Source organism: Elephantulus edwardii, unplaced genomic scaffold (assembly GCF_000299155.1).
Source record: "Elephantulus edwardii isolate Elephantulus edwardi_28Jun2011 unplaced genomic scaffold, EleEdw1.0 scaffold00017, whole genome shotgun sequence".
NCBI classification, from domain to species: domain Eukaryota; kingdom Metazoa; phylum Chordata; class Mammalia; order Macroscelidea; family Macroscelididae; genus Elephantulus; species Elephantulus edwardii.
Genome location: NW_006399767.1, coordinates 26,737,339 through 26,760,159, shown reverse-complemented (window position 1 = coordinate 26,760,159; position 22,821 = coordinate 26,737,339). Strand labels below are relative to the sequence as shown.

The following is a 22,821-nucleotide window of genomic DNA, read 5'->3' as shown; positions in this document are numbered from 1 at the left end:
TATCTTTTTTGTCTGTTTCCTAATTTGTTTAAGGGGCTTCTTGCCACCTTTGCAGCCAGACATGGTGCTGATTGCCTCTTTCACATACCTGCCACCAAAACCCCTTCCATCTTCTTTTTATGTTTCCTGGATCATTCAAGATTTTGCCCATATCATTCTTCAGTATTACAACTCAAGGTTTGAATTTATTCTTTAGTTCTTTCAGTTTAAGAAATGCTAAGCAAATTCTTCCCTTTTTATTTTCTAATGCCAAGTCTTTGCACATTTCATTATAATACTTTGATTTGTCTTCTTGAACTGCCCTTTGAAATCTTTTGTTCAGTTCTTTTACTTTAGTATATGTCCTGAATATCCAGCGGACTGCCAAGAGAACAATCAAATATGTCTTGGAGAGAGTACTACCAGGGTGCTTCTTGGAGGCAAAGATGATGAAACTTTGTTTCACATATCTTAGGCATATTGTTAGGAGGGACCAGTCCTTGAAGCAGGGCATCATGACTGGAAAGTTAAAGGGTCAGTGAAAGAAAGGAAGACTCTCAATGAAGTGGATTGATGCAGTGACTGTGGCAATGGGCTCAAGTATATTAGAGATGAGGATGGCACAGGATGGAACAGGATTCAGATCCATTGTTCATGGGGCCAGTATGACTCATCAAGGGCTTAAAGGGATGTAACAACAACTACCTATCTTGTCATCCTGGCAAGGAAAAGCTAGCCACAAAGAATGCCTGCGGTGGTGACAGAAGTGAAGCAGCACATCAGCAGCCAGTGCCATAGTGCACATGATCAGTTTTCCACTTTTTCATCCTCTTATGCAGCTTTTATGAATTAATTGGTCAGTTTTCTGACCAATGTTAATAAACTATCAGAGCTTTCAGCCCTTCCTTAGTATAATTTAGGAAATGACAGCATGAGGAGTGGTTGTGATTATTGTTGTTATGTGCTGCTGAGTCAGCTACAATTCATATCATTGGCTCTGAACCCTGCCCTATCTTGAGCCCACCTCATTGTCTCTCGCACGCGTGACTCATTGCCACAGTCACTGTGTCAGTCCATCTCATCTGAGGTCTTCCTCCTCTGTGCTGACCCTCTGCCCTTAAAAGCATGATGTCCTTCTGCAAGCACTGGTCCCTCCTTGTAACATGCCCAAAGTATGGAGTATCAGAAACCTTGCCTCCAAGAAGCGACCTAGTTTCACCCTTTCCACGACAGACTTATTTGTTCCCTTGATAGTCCATATTCAATACTCTTCTCCAGCACCACAGCTTAAAGGCATTGATTATTCTTCTGTCATCTTTAGTCATTATGAAATTCTCAGTTTCATAGCAAGCACTTGAGAAGACCATGGCCTGGATTTTAAAATTTGTATTAGTACTTGCTTACTGTGGGGAAAATATTTCAAACAATACAGAAGTCAATAGAAATAAAATACTAAAGTTATTCATTTTTCTCCTACTCAGAATTGCTAGAGAGTGACCCCAGTTAGAAAATGTCTTATGTACTTGCAGGTCAGTTGCTATTATTTTATGAAAGTGACAATGTGTAATTTTGTTGATTTGTTTTCAACCTAAAATAGTATCATATTGTACAAACTATTTTAAAATTCATTTTTAACATAGATGCTATTCTTCTACTTTGTTCTTTTTTGTTGTTGTAGTTATGTGCCGTCGAGTCGCTTGCGATTCATCCTATCTCCATACCTTTTCAACCTTTATGCAGAACAGATTATCTGGGAGGCTGGGCTCTATGAGGAGAAATGTGGGGTCAGGATTGGTGGATGATCCATCAACAATCTGCGTTATGCAGATGACACAACCCTGCTGCTGAAACTGAGGAGGACCTGAAGCGCTTGCTGCAGAGGGTCAAGGACTGACTGCAGCCTACAATATGGATTGAGGCTCAATGTCAAGAAGACAAAGATTCTCACCACTGGACCAGTTGGCAGCTTCAGGACGGATGGTGAAGAGACTGAGATTGTTAACATCTTTAGTTTGCTTGTCTTCACAGTCAACACTCCTGGCACAAATAGCCAGCAAATGAAAAGGTGCATTGCCATGGGAAAGTCTGCTGTTAGGGACCTCTCCAAAGTACTGAAGAGCAATGGTGTCTCTCTGGAGACTAAGGTGCACCTGATACAGGCCATGGTCTTTGCAATCACTTGTTATGTATCAGAGAGTTGGACAATGATCAAGGAGGATAGAAGGAGGATTGAAACCTTTGAGCTGTGGTGCTGGAGAAGAGTATTGAGAGTACCATGGACTGCTAGGAAAACAAACAGATTCATCCTGGAAAGGGTTAAACTGGGTGGCTCCTTGGAGGCAAGGATTCTGAGGCTCCATCTAACATACTTTGGCCATGTTGTAAGGAGAGACTGGTCCTTGGAGAAGGACATCATGCTTGGTAGGGTGGAGGGACAGGACAGCACAGGAGGGAAAGGCCCTCTATGAGGTAGATTGATTCAGTGACTGGGGTAATAGGGATGGGAGTGTCAGAGATAGTGCGATTGGCACAGGACCGAGCAGAGTTTAGGGCTGTTGTACATAGGGTCGCTATGAGTCCCAAGCGACTCGACGGCACATAACAACAACAACAACATTTCATCCTCTGATCCTAACAACTATCAGTGTTAGGTCATATTTTCTAAGTTAAAGGGCACAGTCTTCCGAGACTATCAAGTTGGCCTAAAATCAAGATATGAGCTACAAGCTTGAGAAATCCCAGGACATTAATTTCTGACTTGCTGACTATAAAATCAAGGTTTTGTTTTCTACTTCTTCAGAGTTGCCAGCCAAACATAGTTTAGAATTCTCCAGGTCCCCCTCACTTCTGACACCTGCTGGCTGCAAATTTGGATTTTCATTACCTTCTCAGATTTGAAGGCTTGCTGGAACAACTCACAGAACTCAGAAAACCATTATACTTAAATTTGCCATTTGATAATCATAAAAAGGCTAGAAATAAAGAGATGTATAGGGCAAGATCTAAGAGGATCCCCAACAAAGAGCCTCTGTGTCCAAAAAAAGGATGTATTACCTTCTCTGATAGTTTTTATCAACCAGGAAGCTCTGTCAGTGTCAATGTACAGAGGAGTTTCTAACTGAGGCTTTATTATAGTGCATGACTCACTGCATCTTTTCCCGCTTTGTTGTATAAACTTCAACCTCTCTTCTCTGAGGTCTGTCTAATATCCAGGGGTGAGTCTTTCTGGCATTGCTAGCCTTAACTCAACATGAATCATCTCATAAGCATAAGCCTTCCCCTTATTTCATTTTACTAATTGTCTAGTAATATTTCTTCCAAGTTCCTGACGATCTAGCCAACCCATTGGCCAAGCCCATCAGTCCATATACAATCATACATTTAACAAGAAAAATGTACAGACACGTGGACTGCTCCAACCCCTGCCCATTAGGAGGACCTCTCTTCACTACTATCCTTTAGGAAGGTCTCAGAAAGAGATTGAAGCACTGTTGCGATCTGTTTCTGAGTGGTGCCAGTGCAATCGCAAACCAGGCATATTATTTCTCTTCTTTAGTCAACTTATTATGAGGAGGAACTCCCCATGAAGGTATAGGTGCCACCTGGGAGACAAAAGGTAATGATGGGAGTGGAGAGCATGCACATTTGGACCTTTTTCTTATGTAAGTAATGTGTGCATTCTGGTTCTGTTAATGCTTGATTTCTTACATACCGCTTCCACTTAACGATGGAGTGCAGCTGTGTGTGTTCTACTTTATGATTCTGTGGATCAGACAACACTCAATGTTGGGAACCTCAGGCAACATGGTAGCTTGTTGGCCCACAGTTAATTGTTCAGTCTCTACTGAGGCTCAGTAGCAAGCCGGAAGCTGTTTCTCTAAAGAAGAGTAAATATCTGCTGAAGATGACAAGGTTTTACTCCACAATGCAAAGGATCTGTTCTGTGATTTACAAGGAGGGACCTGCCAATCTCTCCAAATATCATCTCTGTCTGCCACTTAAAAGCATCAACGGATGCCTGAAGTATGTGAAACAGAGCTTCAAAATCCTTACCTCCAAGGAGCAACTTGGTTTCACCCTCTTTAGGATGAACCTGTTTGTTCTCTTGGTAGCCTGTGGTATGTTCAGTACTCCTCTCCAGAACCACAAATGAAAAGTATCAATAATTCTTCTGTCATCCTTAGTCATTTGTCCTGCTCTCTGATGCATAGCAAGTTATTGTGAAGACCATGGCCTGGATCAGGCTCAGCTTAGTCTGTAGACTGGCATCATTCCTCTTTAGCACTTTGGAGAGGTACTTGACAGCGAATTTTTCTAGTGCAACTTGTCCTTTGGTTTCTTGACTGCTGGTGCCAAGAATGTTGAGTGTGGATTTTGTTTTCAGCAGTATCAGCTCTGATGCTACAAGAGTTAAGGCTTTCTTTCAAAATGCAGTTAAAATCATGTCTTCTGTATGGCTCTTGAGCTATGACTCAGAAGTTATGAGCCCATTTCTTCTCACAACTTTCTCTAGCATAAGACCAATCAACCAGCTTCCCTAAACTTCTCATCTTGACAGAGTCGATAAAATGTGTCAAACACACTATGCCTACTCAAAGCCTTACTTTTCACTAATATCTGATCTGTTGAGAGAAATATTTTTGGTATTTATATTACTGCCTCAGCACCATGGATTAGCAAATCTTTCTTTACTCATTGAGTAAAGCTATCTGCAGCATCAGCACTAACCAGAATTGAGAACCAACATAGAAAGCCTGTCTTATCCATTCTGTTTCTTCAAAACCACTCTTGAATAGAACCACATAACAACCTGGATTCTCTAGAGTATCAAAACCACCCTCTGTGGGGGCGGGGGGGTGCGTGTGCGTGTGTGCGTGTGTGTGTGTGTGTGTGTGTGTGTGTGTGTTTGAGAGAGAGAAAAGAGAAAATAATTCATTACTGTTGAGTTAAAACTGATTCATAGGTGACCTTCACATTGTGAGTAAGACAAGGCTGTAATCTATGGGAGGAGGTTGCCCATGTTTCTCTTGAAAAGGTACTGGTAGAATTAAACCACCTGTAAGGGGTGACCTTTGAGTTAGAGGTAGTGTAACGCAACTACCAGAGTGCCATATCAGAACTAACATCATGAAACTGGGGTGGGGGGAGGGCAGGCGGGGAGTGGGGGAGTGTTAGGGAGGAAAATGTGCAACAATGAATGAGTGAAAATACAACTTTTGTGTAAACTTTTGTTAAAATCACAATAAAAAAAGAACTGGCATAATGAAAGCAATAGAAAGGAAACAAAAAAGATTATATACTTCTTGTAATTTTTGGTATACATGTAAAACCTCAGAGAAATTGAAAAATATATAAGCAGAAATACGAAAATAAAATCTCAAAAAGCAAAAGACTTTATCATTAAAATGAAAATTTGTTTCTTTTCCTTTTTTAAAAAATAAATTTTTTTACTTTAATGAAAGTTTACAGAAAAGTTAGATTTTTTTTTTATTCATTGTTGCACATTTTATCCCCCTCCCCAAGTTGACTTTTTAAAAAATACTAGTTTATTTACAAAACATTGTTTTTGAGAACAGATTCTTGCAATTTCCCTCACCCATCAAATTGTACAACTCCATGATTAATCCCCCTCTCTCCTTGCACATCCTCATCCTTCGGCTTCCACCTTACCCGAACCTCCTTGGATCCTTATACTCATGCTTTTTTGAGATCATTGGCATGCTTATCAAGAGAGAGAAAAATATACTATATAGTGATGATATAAAATGTTTATGGTAACATTTTAATTTTAAGAATTAGTAATGAAAAAAAAATTAATGAAAGAGTATATAGGAATGAATTGAATGTAAAGGAACCTTTAAAATTTCCTGGGAATAGGTTTTGGTTCATCACAGTGACTGATTGAGGTGCAGTTTCTATTGACATTTAGTACTTGGTGACCAGGAATGCTAAGAGTCCTGTACTTTGCAGGGCAAAAACCTTCACAGTGAAGAATTTTCCCACCCAGAAATGCCATTCATGCCTGTAGGATTGACCCAAACTGACAGTAATAGAGCGCATTATCCAAAAAAGTAGTTAAGTCCAATCCTCCCGAAAGGAACTAGGCAGAACTAGGCGCAGATGAGTTTGTAACACTTGCGTGTAGCTGCTAAGTTTGTGTATAGGATTCTTAGGTAACATAAATGGGTTAAGCTTCTGCTTCACCCAGAAATACCTCAGAATATAGATCTAGGGATCTGCTTCCAGAAGGCAATAAGTCTTGAATTCTTTATGGAGCATAGCTCTTCTTTGACATTCAAGGAGTTGCTGTTTTCAGCATCAACAGCATCTATTAACAACTCCTGTGTTGTTTAAACTGCTACACAATGGGGGGAATAAATGTACTGAAATCATAACTATGAGCAGTGTTGTTGTTTTTGTTGCCGTGGTCATTTATATCTCTTTAGAATAAACAAACAAACAAACCCCCCCCCCCAAAAAAAAACCCTTCCTAATAGAATAGATGAGGTTATAGGTAAGCATGCGGTTACACTCTTGGTTTTCCTTTGCTTGAAATTGGTCAGTGTGTATCTGAGTCTGTGTGCCCCAGTCTGAAGACTGCGATCTTATTCAAGAGATGAAGATGGCTGTTTACTCTCTCCCTGCGCTCCACATTCTAGAGTGCTGCCTATTCCAGAGCCTTTGAGGAGTTCTGTGGTGAAAGCCATGCCTTCCCCTTTGCCAGTTTAGAGTTCAGGAGTGAGTTTTCTCAGGTGTGCTTCCCTCTGCAGGCCCACTATCAGAATTTTGTTGCCTTTTTTATTCCATTCTATGAATATTTCTGCATTTATACCTCAGCAGTATAGCCAAAACCACTCTTTTTTGTTTAGAAACCCCACTATCTTTTTTTGTTTTGTAAAAATATATCTAGCACAACATTCGCCTATTCAGCATTTCCCAGGTGTACGTTTTAGTTATGTCAGTTATATTAATCTTATTGTGCACCTGTCACCTGTAATTATTACCTAATTACCCCTCACCATAAACAGAATATCTCTTCTTTCTTAACACTGACTCCCCTTTCCCTAGCCCTCTCATCCTTGATAATACACTTTCTCCCCACATAACAATGTGGTTAGGTTCCAGAGACCAGGTTCTTGTTTGAAAATTGGTTTTACATGGAAATAGAGGATGCAACATCAGAACACAGAAGTGGAGGATGGCTGTATTATTGCACAACTATTAAATCCCTTCCCTACTACCAAATGACAGACACTCTGGCCTCAGACAAACTGACGATTAACTATCACAACCAGTGTTTGTTTCTCTTGGCACATACTTTGTTTTTTACTGTACATCATTAATGCATAAAATAATTAGATAGGATGTTTCTAACTGTGTCATAAATGTGAAATGTCAGATGAGATAGTCAGAAGATGTACATTTACCCATTCTTGTTATTTCATATAAATGAGATCATGTAATTTTGGTCCTTTCATAATAATTGACTTATTTCGCTTACCATGTTTTCAAGGTTCATCTGTATTGTAGCATTTCTTTCTACGGCTCAGTAGTGTTCCCTTGTACATTTTGCATCTATTCATTTGGTCGCCACTGGATGCTTAGGTTGTGCAGTGTACAGTGGTATTCAATTATCTGTTTGCATCACTGCTTTCAAGTCTCTTTAGTATAAAAATAAAAGTAGAAATAATAGTACTGTCCTCGCCTTTTTGAGGATTTGCCAAACTGTTTTCCATAGTGACTTTACCGTTTCACATTCTTATCAGCAGTTCTAGGGTTCCAGTTTTTCCACATTCTCATCAGCTTTACTTCCTAATTATTTATCTCAATCTTCAAGAATTGATTTCTTATTGTCATTTTTATTTGCATCTCATCATGATAAACAGAGAAAAATTGATATTTTACTTGAATCCCTAGTCATTGCCCACAAAAGCAGTAGTCAGGATGTTAGTGGGGAGTTCTGGTGGCCTAGTGATAAGCAGATAAGTTGCCAACCCAAAGGAATGTGGTTTGAATCCTACAGCTGCTAACACTTTCAAATGCTATAGAAAGACCTAGTGAAATGATGAATAGAAACGGAATCAGCATTTCGAAGGCCATTAGTAAATTTTAGGCACGGAGATAGTTTTCTAAGGCAGGTGGGAAGAGATGAGATTACTCCTAAATTTTGACAGATTGGTAATAGTTTGTCAAACCTCAGTCCTCTCAGAAGAGTTAGTATAATTTCCCTCCATCCATACAGGCATTATGTGTAAAAGATAAAGTGAAAAAGAGCCAAAGAAGTGAGGTGATAGAGTTCTCAAGAAATGAATGAAAGAATGATTGAGGGTAGTCAGATTTAAGTTTGTCTTCTGTCTCTATCATCTATCTACTGACTGTTGGCCTTAAGGAAGTCATTAATCTTAAGTTTCTGCATAGAGTTATGGATTGGTGCTGTTGAGTATACTCATAGTGACTCATAGGAACCCTGTCCTGCCCTGTGACATCCTCACTGTCTCTCACTTACTTGAGCCCATTGCTGCAGTCACTGTCTCAGATCATCTTGTTGAGAATCTTCCTCTCTTTTACTGACCCTCCACCTTTCCAAGCATGCTGTCCCTTTCCACGGAATGGCCCCTCCTAACAACCTGCCCAGAGTACATCTGATGAAGCTTCGCCATTCTTGCCTTTAAGGAGCACCCTGGCTGCATTTTCTTTGAGACATAATCTTTTCTGTTCTTTTGGCAGTCCCTGGGGTACTCAGTATTCTCTTCCAACTCCACAACTCAAAGGCATCAATTCTTCTTTTGCCATCTGTATTCATTGTCCAGCATTAAGATGCATAGCAAGTAATTGAAAAGACCATGGCCTGAATCATGTGCACCTTAGACTTTAAACTGACATTATTTATTGCTCCTTAGTATTTTGGAGAGGCCCTTGACAGCAGCTTGTACCAGTTCAGTATGTCTTGATACATCTTCTGCTTAGACTAGGTATACGCCTTCTTACCTCATATCTGTTGGGATTTCTAAAAAGAAAATAGTGCATGGTATAGAATAGCAACAACAAAAACCATTCCAACTGCTGTCAAGTGATTTTAAACTCACGGCAACCCTTTACCTGTAAATCTTTATGAGTGCAGACTACAATGTATTTTTCCTGTGGAGAGCCAGTTGGTTTGAACCAGCAGCCTTTTGGTTATTAGCTAAAGTACTTTAACTAGTGTGCTACTAGGACTCCTTACAGAAGTACTAAACTCATTACCATTAAGTCAGTTTCCACTTACAGCAACCCTGTGGGACAGAGTAGAACTGCTCACTAGTGTTTCCCAGAGTGTAAATCTTCATAGAAAGAGACTCTCTTGTCTTTCTACTTTGGAGTGAAAGGTAGGTCTGAACTGCTGACCTGTGACTAGCAACCCAACACTTAACCTACCTAATAAATGAGAGCTATTAAAAGACAGCTGAGAAATTAACTGATAGAGGACTCCAGTCTCTGGTTTTCGAGTATTCAGAAATGCTTAACATTCTAGCAACTTGGCATTCTAGGACAAGAATAAACAAAGAATTGTACAAACCTAGTTTGGGTGATTGATAAGATACTCTAGATATACAGTCAAGGAAGACCTATTAATACAACTATTACCCAGATATACACACCAATCACTAAAGCCAAAGATGATAAAATTAGGAGCTCTGGTGACCTAGTGGTAAGAAGTTACACTGCAATGCCAAATGCTTACAGTTGCCAAACCAAAGGCATAAGGTTCAAATCCATCATCTGCTCTGAAGGAGGAGAATGGACAGTCTCCTTTCATGCCCAGCTTTAGTCCCTCTGAAAAAATCCGCCGGAAGGTCAGTTGTGACTTGCTTCTGACTCAATAGCACACAGCAACAACCAACCTTTGCAGTATGAAATTGATAGAGCATGCAATCAAAATGCATTAATAATAATTGGTGACTGGAATGCAAACGTGGGAAAGGAAGAGCGACCGGTAGTTGGAAAATACAGATTTGGTGATATAAATGAGGCTGGAGATAGAATTGTAGTAGTTTGTATAGTCACGAGACCCATAAGTAACATTATCTATGGAAATGGAGAGAAGATTGAAACTGGCAAGGATTTCCTTTTACTTGGATCCACAATCTATACCTGGGGAAAAGGCAGTCAAGAAATCAAAAGATGTGTTATATAGGGAAAATCTGCTGTCAAGGACTTCACCAAAGTATTAAAGAGCAAGGATGTCAGTTTAAAGACTAAGGTGCACCAAAATCCAAGGCAGTATCTTTTCAGTTACTTTCTGTACATCTAAAAGTTGAACAGGAAATATCTCAGTCACAAAAGGACAAAAACTGCATAACACCACTGTTATGAAACAAAACTGATGTAGAGGTTGGGGGGAAACTGAGAAAAGAAAGGATAAATAATGAACACTGCATTGGAACAGATGAAGGAAAGAACTGTTTCAAAGGAATATATGCTTAGGCATTATTTGTATGACAACAGTCCAGAATAAGAGGTGCATGGTAAAGTGGACTGGGAGAGGGTTGGGAAGGAGGGAGGAAAATATACAACAAAGAATGATTTTTTTTTAAAATAAAGTTAACTGGGGCAGGTAGAGAGGAAGATGTGCAACAATGAATGAATGAATGAAAATCCAACTTTTCTGTAAACTTTTATTAAAATCACAATTAAAAGTAAAAGTTGTACAGAGAATAAGGATTACAGAAGAAGAATCAATGTCTTTGAGTTGTGGTGTTGCAGAAAAGTACTGAATATCCCAAAAGAACACTTATCTTAGAGGAAGTACAACCAGGGTGCTCCTTGCTGGCATGATGGTGAAACTTTGGGCATGTAGTTAGAAAGGGCTATTCCTTGGAAAAAGACATCATGCTGGGAAAGGTAGAGCATCAGAGAATGAGATGGATTGATGTACAGTGAACTTAACAGTGAACTCGAGTTGTATCATAGACTGTGAGGCTGGCACAGGATAGGGTAAACTTCAGATCTGTTGTTCATTGGGTCACTGTGAGTCATAGGTGACTCGATGGCACCTCACCACAACAACAAACCCATTGTTGGAACTGGCAGGAGATTCAGGGAAGCAAGATGGCATATGTGCTATTACATTGTTGTTGTTGTCATTAGGTGCCATTGAATTGATTATCACTAATAACAATCATGTGAACACTAGACTTGAACCTGCCCTAATGTACCATTCTGTTTCTGACACGCGTGAGTCCATTGCTGCAGTCACTGTGTCAGTCCATCTCTAAAGTGTCTCTTTGTTTTACTTATCCTTTACCTTTCCAAGCGCCCTCCTAACAACATGCCCAAAGTATGCCCAAAGTTTCACCATCTTTGCCTCTAAGGTGCACTCTGGTTGCATTTAAGTAGTAACAAAGGCTGGATGGATAGGGATCCAGGTAGAAGTAATAGGTTTATTGAAGAACAAGAAAGATGAAGGGGCCAGAGATCTAATTATGGACAATGAACAGATTCTTAGGAGTTGTCTAAGGAAATGGGATCATTGTAATATAAGGTGATGGTGAAAGACAGTTATGTCAAGATAATGAAGTTGATATAGATACGTTTTAAGTCCCAAAGCTAGACTGTCCTCGTGAGGGATAAAATGGGTGGAGATGGTTCCTTGGCGTGATTCTCCACCATACTGTTACACATTAACTCTGAACCAAATTTTTCAAGACCCCTGAAGGTTTACATTCTGTTAAAAATGCAGATCCTGATTCAGAATATCCACAGTGGAAACATGCATTGTTAGCAGCTGAAGTAACCACTTGGAAGCCTCGTTTTTTGCTGAGCCAAGAAAAATAAAACTAGCTATATTCAGTGTTCCCATGAGGACTAGTTTAGAAGTGGTTGTTAACGAAAAAATGATGATGATGATGATGTTATTTGCTGTCGAATCACTTGCAACTCATAGCAACCCTGTGTACAAGAACCCTAAACCCAGCTCTATCTTGTGCCAACCTCATTGTCTCTGACATACCTATTCCCACTACCCCAACCCATTTCATCGAGGGTCTTCTTCTCCTGCCCCGTTCCCCGACTTTCTCAAACATGATGTCCCTCTCCAAGGACCAGTCCCTCCTTGCAACAAGCCCAAAGTATGTCAGACGAAGCTTCAGAATCTTTGCCTCCAATGAGCAGTCTGCTTTCACCCTCTCCAGGATGAACCTGTTTGCTCTCTTAGAGTCCATGGTATATTCATCACTCTTCTCCAGCACCACAGCTCAAAGGCATCAATTCTCCCTTCTATCATCCCTAGTCACTGTCCAGGTCTTCGATGCACAGCATGCAATTGTGAAGGGTATAACCCGGATCAGGCACCAGCCGGATTAGTCTCCAGCCTGACATTGTAGCTCTTCAGTACTCTGGAGAGGTCCCTGACAGCTGACTTTCCCAATGCAATTCATCTCTTGATTTCCTGGCTGCTGGTACTTAGAGTGTTGACTGTGTAGTCAAGCATACTAAAACTTAACTATCTCAGTCTTCACCATCCATAATGATGCTGCAAATTGGCCCAGTGTAAGAATCTTTGTTTTCTTGATGTTGAGCTTCAATCCATATTGAAGGCTGTAGTCTTTGACCTTCTGCAGCAAGCACTTCAGTTCCTCCTCAGTTTCAGCAAGCAGGGTTGTGTCATCTGCGTAACACAGGTTGTTGATGAATCTTCCTCCAATCCTGATGCCACATTCCTCCTTGTATAGCCCAGCGTCCTGGATGCTCTGTTTTGAATACAGATTGAAAAAGTATGGAGACAGAATACATCTCTGGCAGATGCCCTTCCCAATTTTGAACCATGCACTGCCTCTTGGTATAGGCTTCACATAAGCACAATCAAATGTTCTGGGATTCCCATTTTTCTCAGAGTCAGCCACAGCTGCTTGTGATCCACACAGTCAAAAGCCTTTGCATAGTCAATGAAGCACAGATAGACATTCTTTGGTATTCTCTGCTTTCTGCCAAGATCCATCTAACATCAGCTATAATATCCCTAGTACCACAACCTCTTCTAAACCCATCAGCTACCATTTACTTAGTTTTCCCTGTGGGCTAGTTACTATTATTCACTCTGATGATATCATTGAAGGTATCAAGGCAAATCTTCAAAGTAGGGGCTCTTTACCTTCTTTAATAAGTGAGGATGAAGAAGTTAGGTGTGAGAAGTGGAATTTAAGCCTTAGTCTATTTGAAACAAAAGCTCGTCACTTTCACCAGAAGCCCTGCTCCTGTTCACTTTCTTCATATGACAGAACTGGAATTCTAACAGTCTTTCAAACCATACTGATCTCATACTCAGTTCCCCCTTTTTAAAAAAGATAATGTTTTTCATGTGTTTTGGGTTTGCACAGCAGATTAGATTCCAGTTCAGCATTTTCTACACAGGTTGTTCAGAGATGTTAGTTTGATTCTTCACAATGTGTAAGCATTCTCTTTAATTCTATTCTGGTTGCTCCATTTCCTGTAGTTTCTCTGCTCCCTCTGTTTCTGTGCCCATGTTTGTTTGTTTGTTTTTCCCAAGGCTGTAATTTTATTTCTTATTATACTAGTTTATTTACAAATTTCGAATACATTGTTTGCCAGAACAAATTCTTCCAATTTCCCAACCCCCCCATCAAATTACACAACTCCATGATTAAACATCCCCCCCAACTGCAAATCCTCATCTCTCAGCCCATTTTTGTTTTAAAGAAATTATTGACCACTTGATCTGTCATTGCCATCAAATCCGAACTAACTCACAGCTAGTCTGCCAGCAGGTTTTTTGGAAACTGAATCACGAGGGAGGAGATTGCCCATCCGATGGTGGCTTCAAATCACCAGAGAGGCGCCGTCTTTGAGTTAGCAGCTCAACTCCCTGCAGATAGGTGGTATTTTTCTTTTCTTTTTTTTTCGTTGTTGTTAGATAAGTGGTTTTTTAAATGAGCATAGCAGTGTTCATTATTTTTTTAGTTTTTTAGCTACAAGGTGCCTTCAGAGATTAATTTTGGCTTAAAGTTTGAAGATTATTTCCAGGCCGTAGTCTATGTATGGGAGTTCTCCATCCTCAACCAGTCCAGTAAGTTGAAGGGTTTTGTTTTTTTTCTCCTCAAAAGGAATTTGAGGTAACAGCAACTCTTAGAGTCTCTGTGTTGTGGCCTATTAAGTATAATAAGTAATGGTAGAGAGAACCTACTGTTCTTCTGGTCTCAGGGTGGATGAAGCTATAGTTTGTGTAGAGCCCCTTGTTTTCTGACAGAAATTCAGAGAGAAAGTGTCATATGACTGGCTACTCGTTCCAATGCTGAGACTTTAACATGAGCCTCATGAGTGTTGTTCTAACTCTTCTCCTGCTTACTGGGTTGCTGTGGACCATATTATAGTCTGGCAAATGAGTGGGTGACCTTGTCAGTACCTCCTACATTGGGAAAAGCACAACAACATTCTGAAAACAGTCAAGGGTTTAAGTGTTCTAGACACATGTGATTTCTGCTGTTCACGTTGTGACTAGGCAGTTTGGGATTCCAATCTTGATGGAATAAGGAAAGCAGGATAGTCTGGGAAACTTGAGTATCCTAGTCCCTCCTCTGGGTCCAAGGACTGTCTTGAGATAACAGCTTCTTATATGAGTTGTGGGTTTTTTAGGGTTTTTTTCCAGTCCAAATTTAAATGGACAGAGGTGACTGAAAGTGTGTAAATGTTATTATTCAAAAGCCCTGGAGATCCCCATGGATCATCACAGCCATTCAAATGCAACACAGAAGACCCCTTGTGCCAACAGTTCCCAGGGTTGAAGGAAGATGAACACTCAAAATGAATAAAGATTGAAAGTTGAAGAGGCTGGGAATTAGTGCACTGGTGTGCCCCAGTCAGCAGCTGACCTTTGATATATGTGGAAAGCAAGGAACAGTCCTCCCCAGATCCCATCAGCTCCTTGCTCCTCTCCTAGAAAGACAGATTGTGAGGGTTGTTGAAAGCTGTGTAGTTTTACAGTTGGGAGTATAGTCTTTAGCTCCCCATAAGAAGAAAGTGTTCTCTGGGTACAAGGTTCATGTGTCTGCCCCTTGTAATGGGTTTCTACTTCTTTTTAAACCTGCCATGGTGTTGCTTTTCCTTTAGCACACACCTTAAAAAGCCATCTGGTCTGAAAAGCCGCTGATTGCAAGTGATCATGTGTTCCTTTATCATGCATTATTCCTCTAAGCACTTTCTTAAAACATCTTTTGGTTTTTTGCCTTGAGTTCTAGTTCTTTATGTACACACTAGTATTTTAGTGTTTGTATTTACAAAGTACTTTCATATTCATTATTGTGACCATTGTGACAGAACTATGTGAAAGGGAGAAATCCAAGGCAGTTTGTTTCTGGCAACCATGGTGCTCTTTAGAGGCAAGAATGGTGGATCTCCATCTTCACAAACAGTACGTGTGTGGTCAGGAGGGGGCTGGTCCTTGAAAAGGATGCCATGATAGGAAAGGGTGGGAGAAAAAGAAGATGACCCTCAACAAGATGAATTGATGCGATAATTGGCTTGAGCATATCAGAAATGGTGTAGGATAGGACAGGGTTCAGATTTGCTGTTCATATGTTCATTGTCTTCGAGAGGGTGAAACCGTGTTTCTCCTTGGAGGCTCGGGTTTTAAAGCTCCATCTCACATACTTTGGGCACATGGCCAGAAGAGACCTGTCCTTGGAGAAGGGCATCATACTAAGAAAGGTGGAGGGACAGCGCAGGAGAGGGAGACTCCAGATGAGATAGATCGATACAGTAACTGGGGTAATTGGGGTTGGTGTGTCAGAATTAGTAAAACTGCCTCAGGAGAGGGCAGGCTTCAGAGCGGCTATACATAGGGTCACTGGCCCACTGGCGACTTGACAACACATAACAACAACAACATGCTTATTGTGAATCATATTTGACTCAGCTATCTACTAGCAACATGGATTTCCTTTGGAGGACAGCAACATCTATTAAGAGCTGAGCATGTACCAGGCATGGCACCAAATGCTTAGTTATCACATATAATTTAACTTTCACATTTCTGTGAAATAAGTACTGTTGTTGTGTGTTGTTAAGTTAGAACTGACCCATAGCTGACCCTCCAGCAGATTTTCAGAGGCAGTTAATTGCACAGAAGGAGATTGCCCATCCTTCTCCTGCAGAGCAGCTGGTATATTCAAACCACATGCCTTTTGGATTACAGTACAGCTTCTTAACGCTAGGCCACCAGAGCTCCTCAAATTATAGATGAGAATACTGAGGCACAGAAAAGTTAGGTAATTTGCTCAAGTTCTTACTCTTAACCAGTGCATTGTTAAGAGATCGTCCCTTGAAGACCAGCTATTATCCTGACTGTATAAGGTAGGAACCATTGTAGATCTTTTACCACTCATTGGTTTGCCAGGAAACTAGAATATATAGATTTGGTGTGTTTTGTTTTTTGTTTGTTTGTTTTGCATTTATAAGAAGAATACCAGCTTATTAAGATCCTGAAGTTCTGAGACCTGAAGTAGATGATGTCTGACTATCTTAACCAAGCATTTTCGCTGGGGATACAATAAATGGATCCTGATAGAAAGGGAGGAAATGTCAAACAGAACTTCAAAGTCCTAAAGAATTTAGACTTTCTGAATCCATTCAAGCCCTGGTGGCTTAGTGCATAACCAAAAGGTCAGCAGTTCAGATCCACTAAGATCTCTGTGCGACAAAGAAGAGCAACCTTCTGTAAAGCTTGAGCCAGAGAAAACTGCTGAAGGTTGCTCTGAGTCAGAATCAACACAATGGAAGTGGGTTTGGACCTCTTCAGGCTGGAGGAACTCCCTCTGATGATTGCCTGGGATATTTTTCAAACCTTGAACTAAAACTGTTCCCATAAGTCATTTTAGACTAAAACATAAATTTAGCTTGAAAAATAGAGAAAATGTCACCCTTCTGTAATATGCTCTTTTGAGAAAGTATGAGACCCAAGAGACAACAGTAACTCTAAAGTGTAAATGAGATGCTTTGAAGCAGTGAGTCTAAATGAATGTGAGTGAAACAACTAGAGCAGAAATAACAAGAAGGTTGACACAATATGAGAATTGTAATCAATGTGACTGCACAATATGTGTAAAAATTGTTAAATGGGAGCATGTTTTCATGTGTATATTTTCATCAAGTACAAAATAAAATTTCAAAAGATTCTGAGGTTCTTAGATCTTGAGAAGCTTTTGGATGCCAAAAATGTCTTTCCTAAGGAATTCCCTAGGTAGGTCATGCAATTGCTAGAATTAAGTCCCTGCTCGTGATTTTTAACATGCCACACAATATTGGTAAACTAACTCTGTAATGGTATTATGGCCCATTTTCCTCCCTTCACATACTTCCTTCTTCTATAAATTTACTCCTCCCCCCTTCTGCCCATTTCCTTGCCTCTGGCATCTGTCTAATATGGAGCTCTTGGCATCTCTATCCCTTTCTTCATTGATGCCTGGCATGAATGGGTGGCTATCTGACAGGGCCTCCATTGTCACCTCCCACAGCAGGAGAACATTCTCTGTGACCTGAGTTCTGGGTCTCACCCAGGCAGCATGAGACAGACTGTTTTTGCTTTCTCCTTTGGGACTGTGGTGGTAGGGTTTTTTTGTTGTTGTTAATGTCTCTCCTCCCTACCCTAACTACCCCTTCCTCAATTTTGCTGTTGTTCTTAAATTAGGAGCTAGAAACTGATGCAAAGGAGTAGGCATATGTGTCCCTATTATCAGTCATCTTAACAACAACAACAGTGGCCTGTTGGCAAGAAGCTGCGCTGCAATCCCAAAGGGTTGCAGTTTGAATTCACCAGCTGCTCTGCAGGAGAAGGATGGACAGTCTCCTTCAGTGCGATTGACTGCCTCTGAAAACCAACTAGAGGGTCAGTTAATGGTTTAGTTCCAACTCGATGGTACACAGAGTGATCTTGTATTCAGATACAATCAGAGCTCACTGCACATTGGCTACTTCGGACCAGAATGAATAGGAAAATGGCCTTTAGGATTTTTAATCCCAGAAGTGGCAATTTTGTTCAGCATGGTTGACTCCGTCAGCCTCTCTGAGGAAGTGCTCTGGCATGACCCATTCTAAGGTGGCCATATATCACCACTCCCCTTGTGTTCTCACCATGCAACATCACTTAGCTGCTTTGTTCCAGCTGCCAGTTGTCATATTTGATATTCACAACCATGAAGTCTTAGCTTCTCAGGGCTTGAGTTAAGATGTAGAACTCTATGAGCTCAACATTTCTCCTTCCCTAGTTAAATGATTTAAGTTATTCAGTGCTACTGAGTGCTTGAACCTCATCTTTTGTGTGTAGGGGCTGTAAGAAGGGGGTGTGAACCTGGTCAAGAATAGAGAAAAGAAAAGCCAAATTCATACTTTTGGTCTCCTGAGGCTAAGTAACCAAAGCCATAAAATGGGGCTAATTGGCTTTCACTTCTGCAGCCTCTGTAGACTTGCCAAAGGCTGAACAGACTATGGAGGCTGAACCACTCGTTTTAAGAGGGTGAGGTTAATAGGCCTGTGTCCTTGCTCCAACCCCAGGGACAGAAGACTCATCATGAGAGCTGGTTGTTGGACTCCTTTAAAGGCTGTGCAAAAAGAACTGATGTTGAGACAGCAGCGTGGTGCATGGGCAGTGAAGATAGTTTTAGAACGACTCTGGTGTTGCTCATCTACCCCCTTCCTCACTTGACTACCCTTTTCAGTTGTGAAACTGAGCTTCACAAAGAGTGCCTGGTGCTACAGGTGAGCTGATGAAGGGCAACTGGTGCTTCCTAAGAACCAACAATAGAGGCAACAGGCAGAGCTCTGGCACCTCCTGAGGAGATGTGGAGGATATTTTCAAGGTCATGGAGTTCAACCCACTGAGAAACAGATGCACCTGCCAAGGCCACACAGGTGGAGTAGAGCACCCAGGACTCAGACCAGCTCTTTAGGCCTATCAAAGGTCAAAGTCTTTTTCCTTTCCCCTTGAGCAAAACATTAAAGCCTGTGGGACTTAGAATTGTCATCTGTGACAAAGAGTTGAGTTCAAATCTTTCCGTTCTAAAGCTCCCTAATCGCACGAACATGTCTTGGGAGCTTTGGACACACTGGGAAAACATTTGGTGTAGGTCTCACCCATTCACACTTAACGGAGAAAATAAAGTTAAATATTAACTTTGGACTGTAAGCTGGTGCTGGACATAGTGTTAAAACAATTGCGCTGACAGTGTGGGTTAAAATCTTTCATGGACCTGAGTTCATGCAGGGGAAGCCCCTGTGTGGCCCTGTAGTGCTGATGTTGGATTCTGATTTGGTCAATTATTGATGCTGCTTCGGACCAGAGGCATTTGATATCGTGGCTGAGTGTACAGTAGTATTGGGCCTCAGGAGCCAGAAGTGTCAGATTGCTAGGATGTTAGGGAGGTTCAGAAAGAACTGCAACTGTCTGCTGGCACTGACAGATTGAACGATTTTCTTCAGTGTATCAACTGAGGTTAAACAAATATGAGCAGCTAGGAGGCTTTTGAGAAAGTGAGATGTTCACATTCTTTAAAAAAAAAAAAAATTAAAAAAAATAAAAGAAGCTTGTGCACTCTGAGGAAGGAAGGATGAGGCGTGGAGCCCTGGACAGCCCCACTCTGAGGAAGGAAGTAGTGATTTCTCTGCTGTTTTGTTTTGCATTTTCGGTAGAGGAATTCCAGAAGCAGGTTGTGGATCATGACCTCCATTTTTGTTTTTCCCTTGCTGCTGCTTGCCAAAGGAAGGGAGGGCGGGTGGCTCTAAATAACACTTTGGCCTTTATGGAAATGTATCAGATGTTCTAGGAGTGAGTCTCGCTGGCTCGAGCACTTGCTGGCTGCTGCTCTGGTTCTCACTCTCACTCTCAGTTGTACTTCTTGTTCACTCGCTCTCTCTCCTCACTTGCGTCCTTTCTGTAGGATACCGTTAGCCCTTCTGCTCGCCTTATATAGCAAAGTCTGGTCATTACTGTGAACAGAAATCTACCAACAGGGAAGGCTGCCAGATTGCATTAATCAGGCCAGTGTTTGGAATTTCATAAATGCCCCGACTTTGGGTACAAATTGAACATTAAGAACAATACCAAACTATTTTCTTCCTTCCACTCTCTCCTTGTGTCCCTTTCTCCCCTCCTACCCTATCCAGCTTCTCTGCCTTTCTCATTTTTTTTTTTCAGTTACTCTGCCTTGCCTTACGTTCACTGCGTTGGAACTTTGCTGATTTTTGCCACGTTTAATTTTTTATTTCTCTTGTCTCTCCGTCCACTCCAAGACCACAGGCGGAGCAGCAGCAGCCGGAGCCAGGACTCTGCGGAGGGGCAGGACGGGCAGGTCCCAGAGCAGTTCTCAGGTCTCCTCCACGGCTCCTCCCCGGTGTGCGAGGTTGGGCAAGACCCTTTCCAGCTGCTCTCTGCTACTGGCCAAGGCGATCCAGAAGAGTCTCCGCAGCAGGGTGCCTGCCACGAGGTCAGCATGCAGCTGGAGGAGAAGGGTGGACACACTCCAGGAGCCTCCCAGCCCAGTGCCCTGAGCCAGAGCAAGAGAGTGGGCTACCCTTCAGGCCTGCCCACCACCAACAGCCAATCGCACCCCGAAACTTTGACTCGTATACTATCTCTACACCCTGGTGGCACTGAAGAAGAAGGAGACCGGATTGGGGCCAGGAGCCGAGCCCCTCCCACCAGCAGACCCAAAGCTGAACTTAAACTCAGCCGTAGCTTGTCCAAGTCAGACTCTGATCTTCTGACCTGCTCACCCACAGAGGATACTACAATGGGGAGCCGAAGTGAGTCCTTGTCCAACTGCAGCATTGGGAAGAAGAGGCTAGAAAAGTCACCCTCCTTTGCCTCGGAATGGGATGAGGTAAGGCTGACTATATCACAGCCCACTGCAATTCCCCTATGTACCGATTCCTAGGACCAAGACCAGGGTTGCCCTGTTGGTTTTGCACCACCACCAGTGGGTTTTGACAACTTTGAGAGAGGCAAGTAAATGTAGTCAGGGCAGGGGGTTTTACTGTGTAGGCTGTAGAGGACAGATCCATTAATGGTTAAACTGAAGGGTGGAGGCCCTAGCTGAGCAGGACAGAGGGAGAGGCAGTTCCTAGAAATGACATGCTATTAGAAAATATTTAGATTCCACCAGAAGATTAGAGTACTTTCTATCAGTCCTTCAGGAGGAAGAGAAATGATTCAGGTTAGCTGTGAGGGCTTTAATAGATGCTCCTAACAGGAGAGCAGGAAGGGGCTTTTCTGTTCCTCACCCCTCCATGATCATTCTGTGTTCCCCTAGAAGACCAAATGCCTTTTCCAGCAGAAGCATCTGGCCCATCCCTCATTCCTGGGCTGGGGAGGCCATGGGTTAGCTGGTTCAGGAAACAGAGATTAGTGAGTAGAAAATATTTGGAGTGTGAAATTCAGATTCTTTTCATGACCATTGTTCTAGAAAGTTAGAAAGATGTTTACTTACGTATTTTTCATTGACCTGCAACAGGTCTTATTAAGGTAGAAGAATGTGTTTTTCAAAGACTGTGAAACACTTGGAGAATGTTAAAATGCCACCCTTGCTAGCTTCTTGCTGGGAGGAAGCTGCCTTTGAAGTGGACTGAATCTGTCTCTCAGGAACATTTTCAAGAGATGAATTTAGCTCTCCATGAGGAGGAGAGCAGTACAGCTGACATGTCCATTTGACCCGTCTATAGACTGAATGCCCTTCCCCACTCTATTTGGATTGCAGCTGCAAAGTTATGTAAACCAAAGCCTATCCCATCCCAAATGTGGGAACAGGGTGGGGCAATTCCTCCAGCTCAGTTGTTGTCTCCAGATAAGATGAGGTTTAGGATTCTGTTGGTCAGGATTAGAGGACTCTGGAAAAGATTTTCACTATTTAGTAAGCAGAGATTTCATGCCAGGCAGTGTAAGAAAAACTCCAGGAGTGTAATTGCTCCAGGGCCCTGTAGGTATCTTTACTCTATTTTTCAAAGCCATTTTACTAATTTACAGTCAAGTATAATATAAAACAAGGGTCCTGGTGGCACAGTGGGTTAAGTGTTACGATGTTAACTGAAAGATGGACATTTCAAACCCACTAGCCACTCTGTAGGAAAGATAAGTTGTTCTGCTACAGTCTTCGAAATCCAGTAAGGTTCTAAGAGTCAGCTTAGTTTGGTTTTCTGTTTGGTACAGCATAGAACAGTTTAAGAATGTGAGACTATTTGGGGGAAGATAATGGTAAGTATAATATGCTTTGAAGTGACAAAGATGCAGGAAGTGTGAAAGGGTGCTTCAGAAAAGGTCTCAGAGAAGTGGACTTTGACGTGGAATTAAGAACCAAGTATGATGATTAAAACCAGAATAAGGCTAATGGGGTGAAGAGAGAGGAACATGAGCAAAAGCATGGAGCTGGGACAGCTCAGGCTATTCTGTTTCTTTAGAGTCTGTACAGGAGAGAATAATTAAAAATAAAAAGTTAGACTGGTATCAGATGGTGAGAGGATCTTAAACATGAGGCCAAGAAGTGGATGCCAGGTTTGACAAGTAGTGATGGTAACCACAATCCTTTAAATGGCCTAGAAGAAAACTTTATCTGAAAAACAGAGAGCAGTCTCTACAATGGAAATAATGTAAGGAAGCTCTGGTGGCATAGGTGATAGTGAGTTGCACTGATTATTCAAAAAAGCTGCTCATCTCTGGTCTTTCAAATCCACCAGCAGCTCCATAGGAGGAAAGAGGGCAGTCTCCTCCCATTGCAGTTTACAACTTTGAAAAGTCAGTGGAAGGACCTCTGGTGACCTAGTGGCAAGAAGCTGCACTGCAGTCCCAGAGGTGTGAGGTTCAAAGCC

At 41.6% G+C, this 22,821-nt stretch overlaps 1 protein-coding gene across 2 annotated transcripts in view; it reads left to right on the top strand.

Annotated features, from left to right (window-relative positions):
• ANKS1A (ankyrin repeat and sterile alpha motif domain containing 1A) overlaps positions 1 to 22,821 on the top strand; it is a 287,821-nt gene that overhangs the window by 158,942 nt on the left and 106,058 nt on the right. For both annotated transcript variants that reach the window (XM_006882059.1, XM_006882058.1), the window contains exon 11: positions 20,254 to 20,843. In XM_006882059.1, the coding sequence (XP_006882121.1) occupies positions 20,254 to 20,843 (590 nt within the window). The remainder of the gene's footprint in view (positions 1 to 20,253; positions 20,844 to 22,821) is intronic.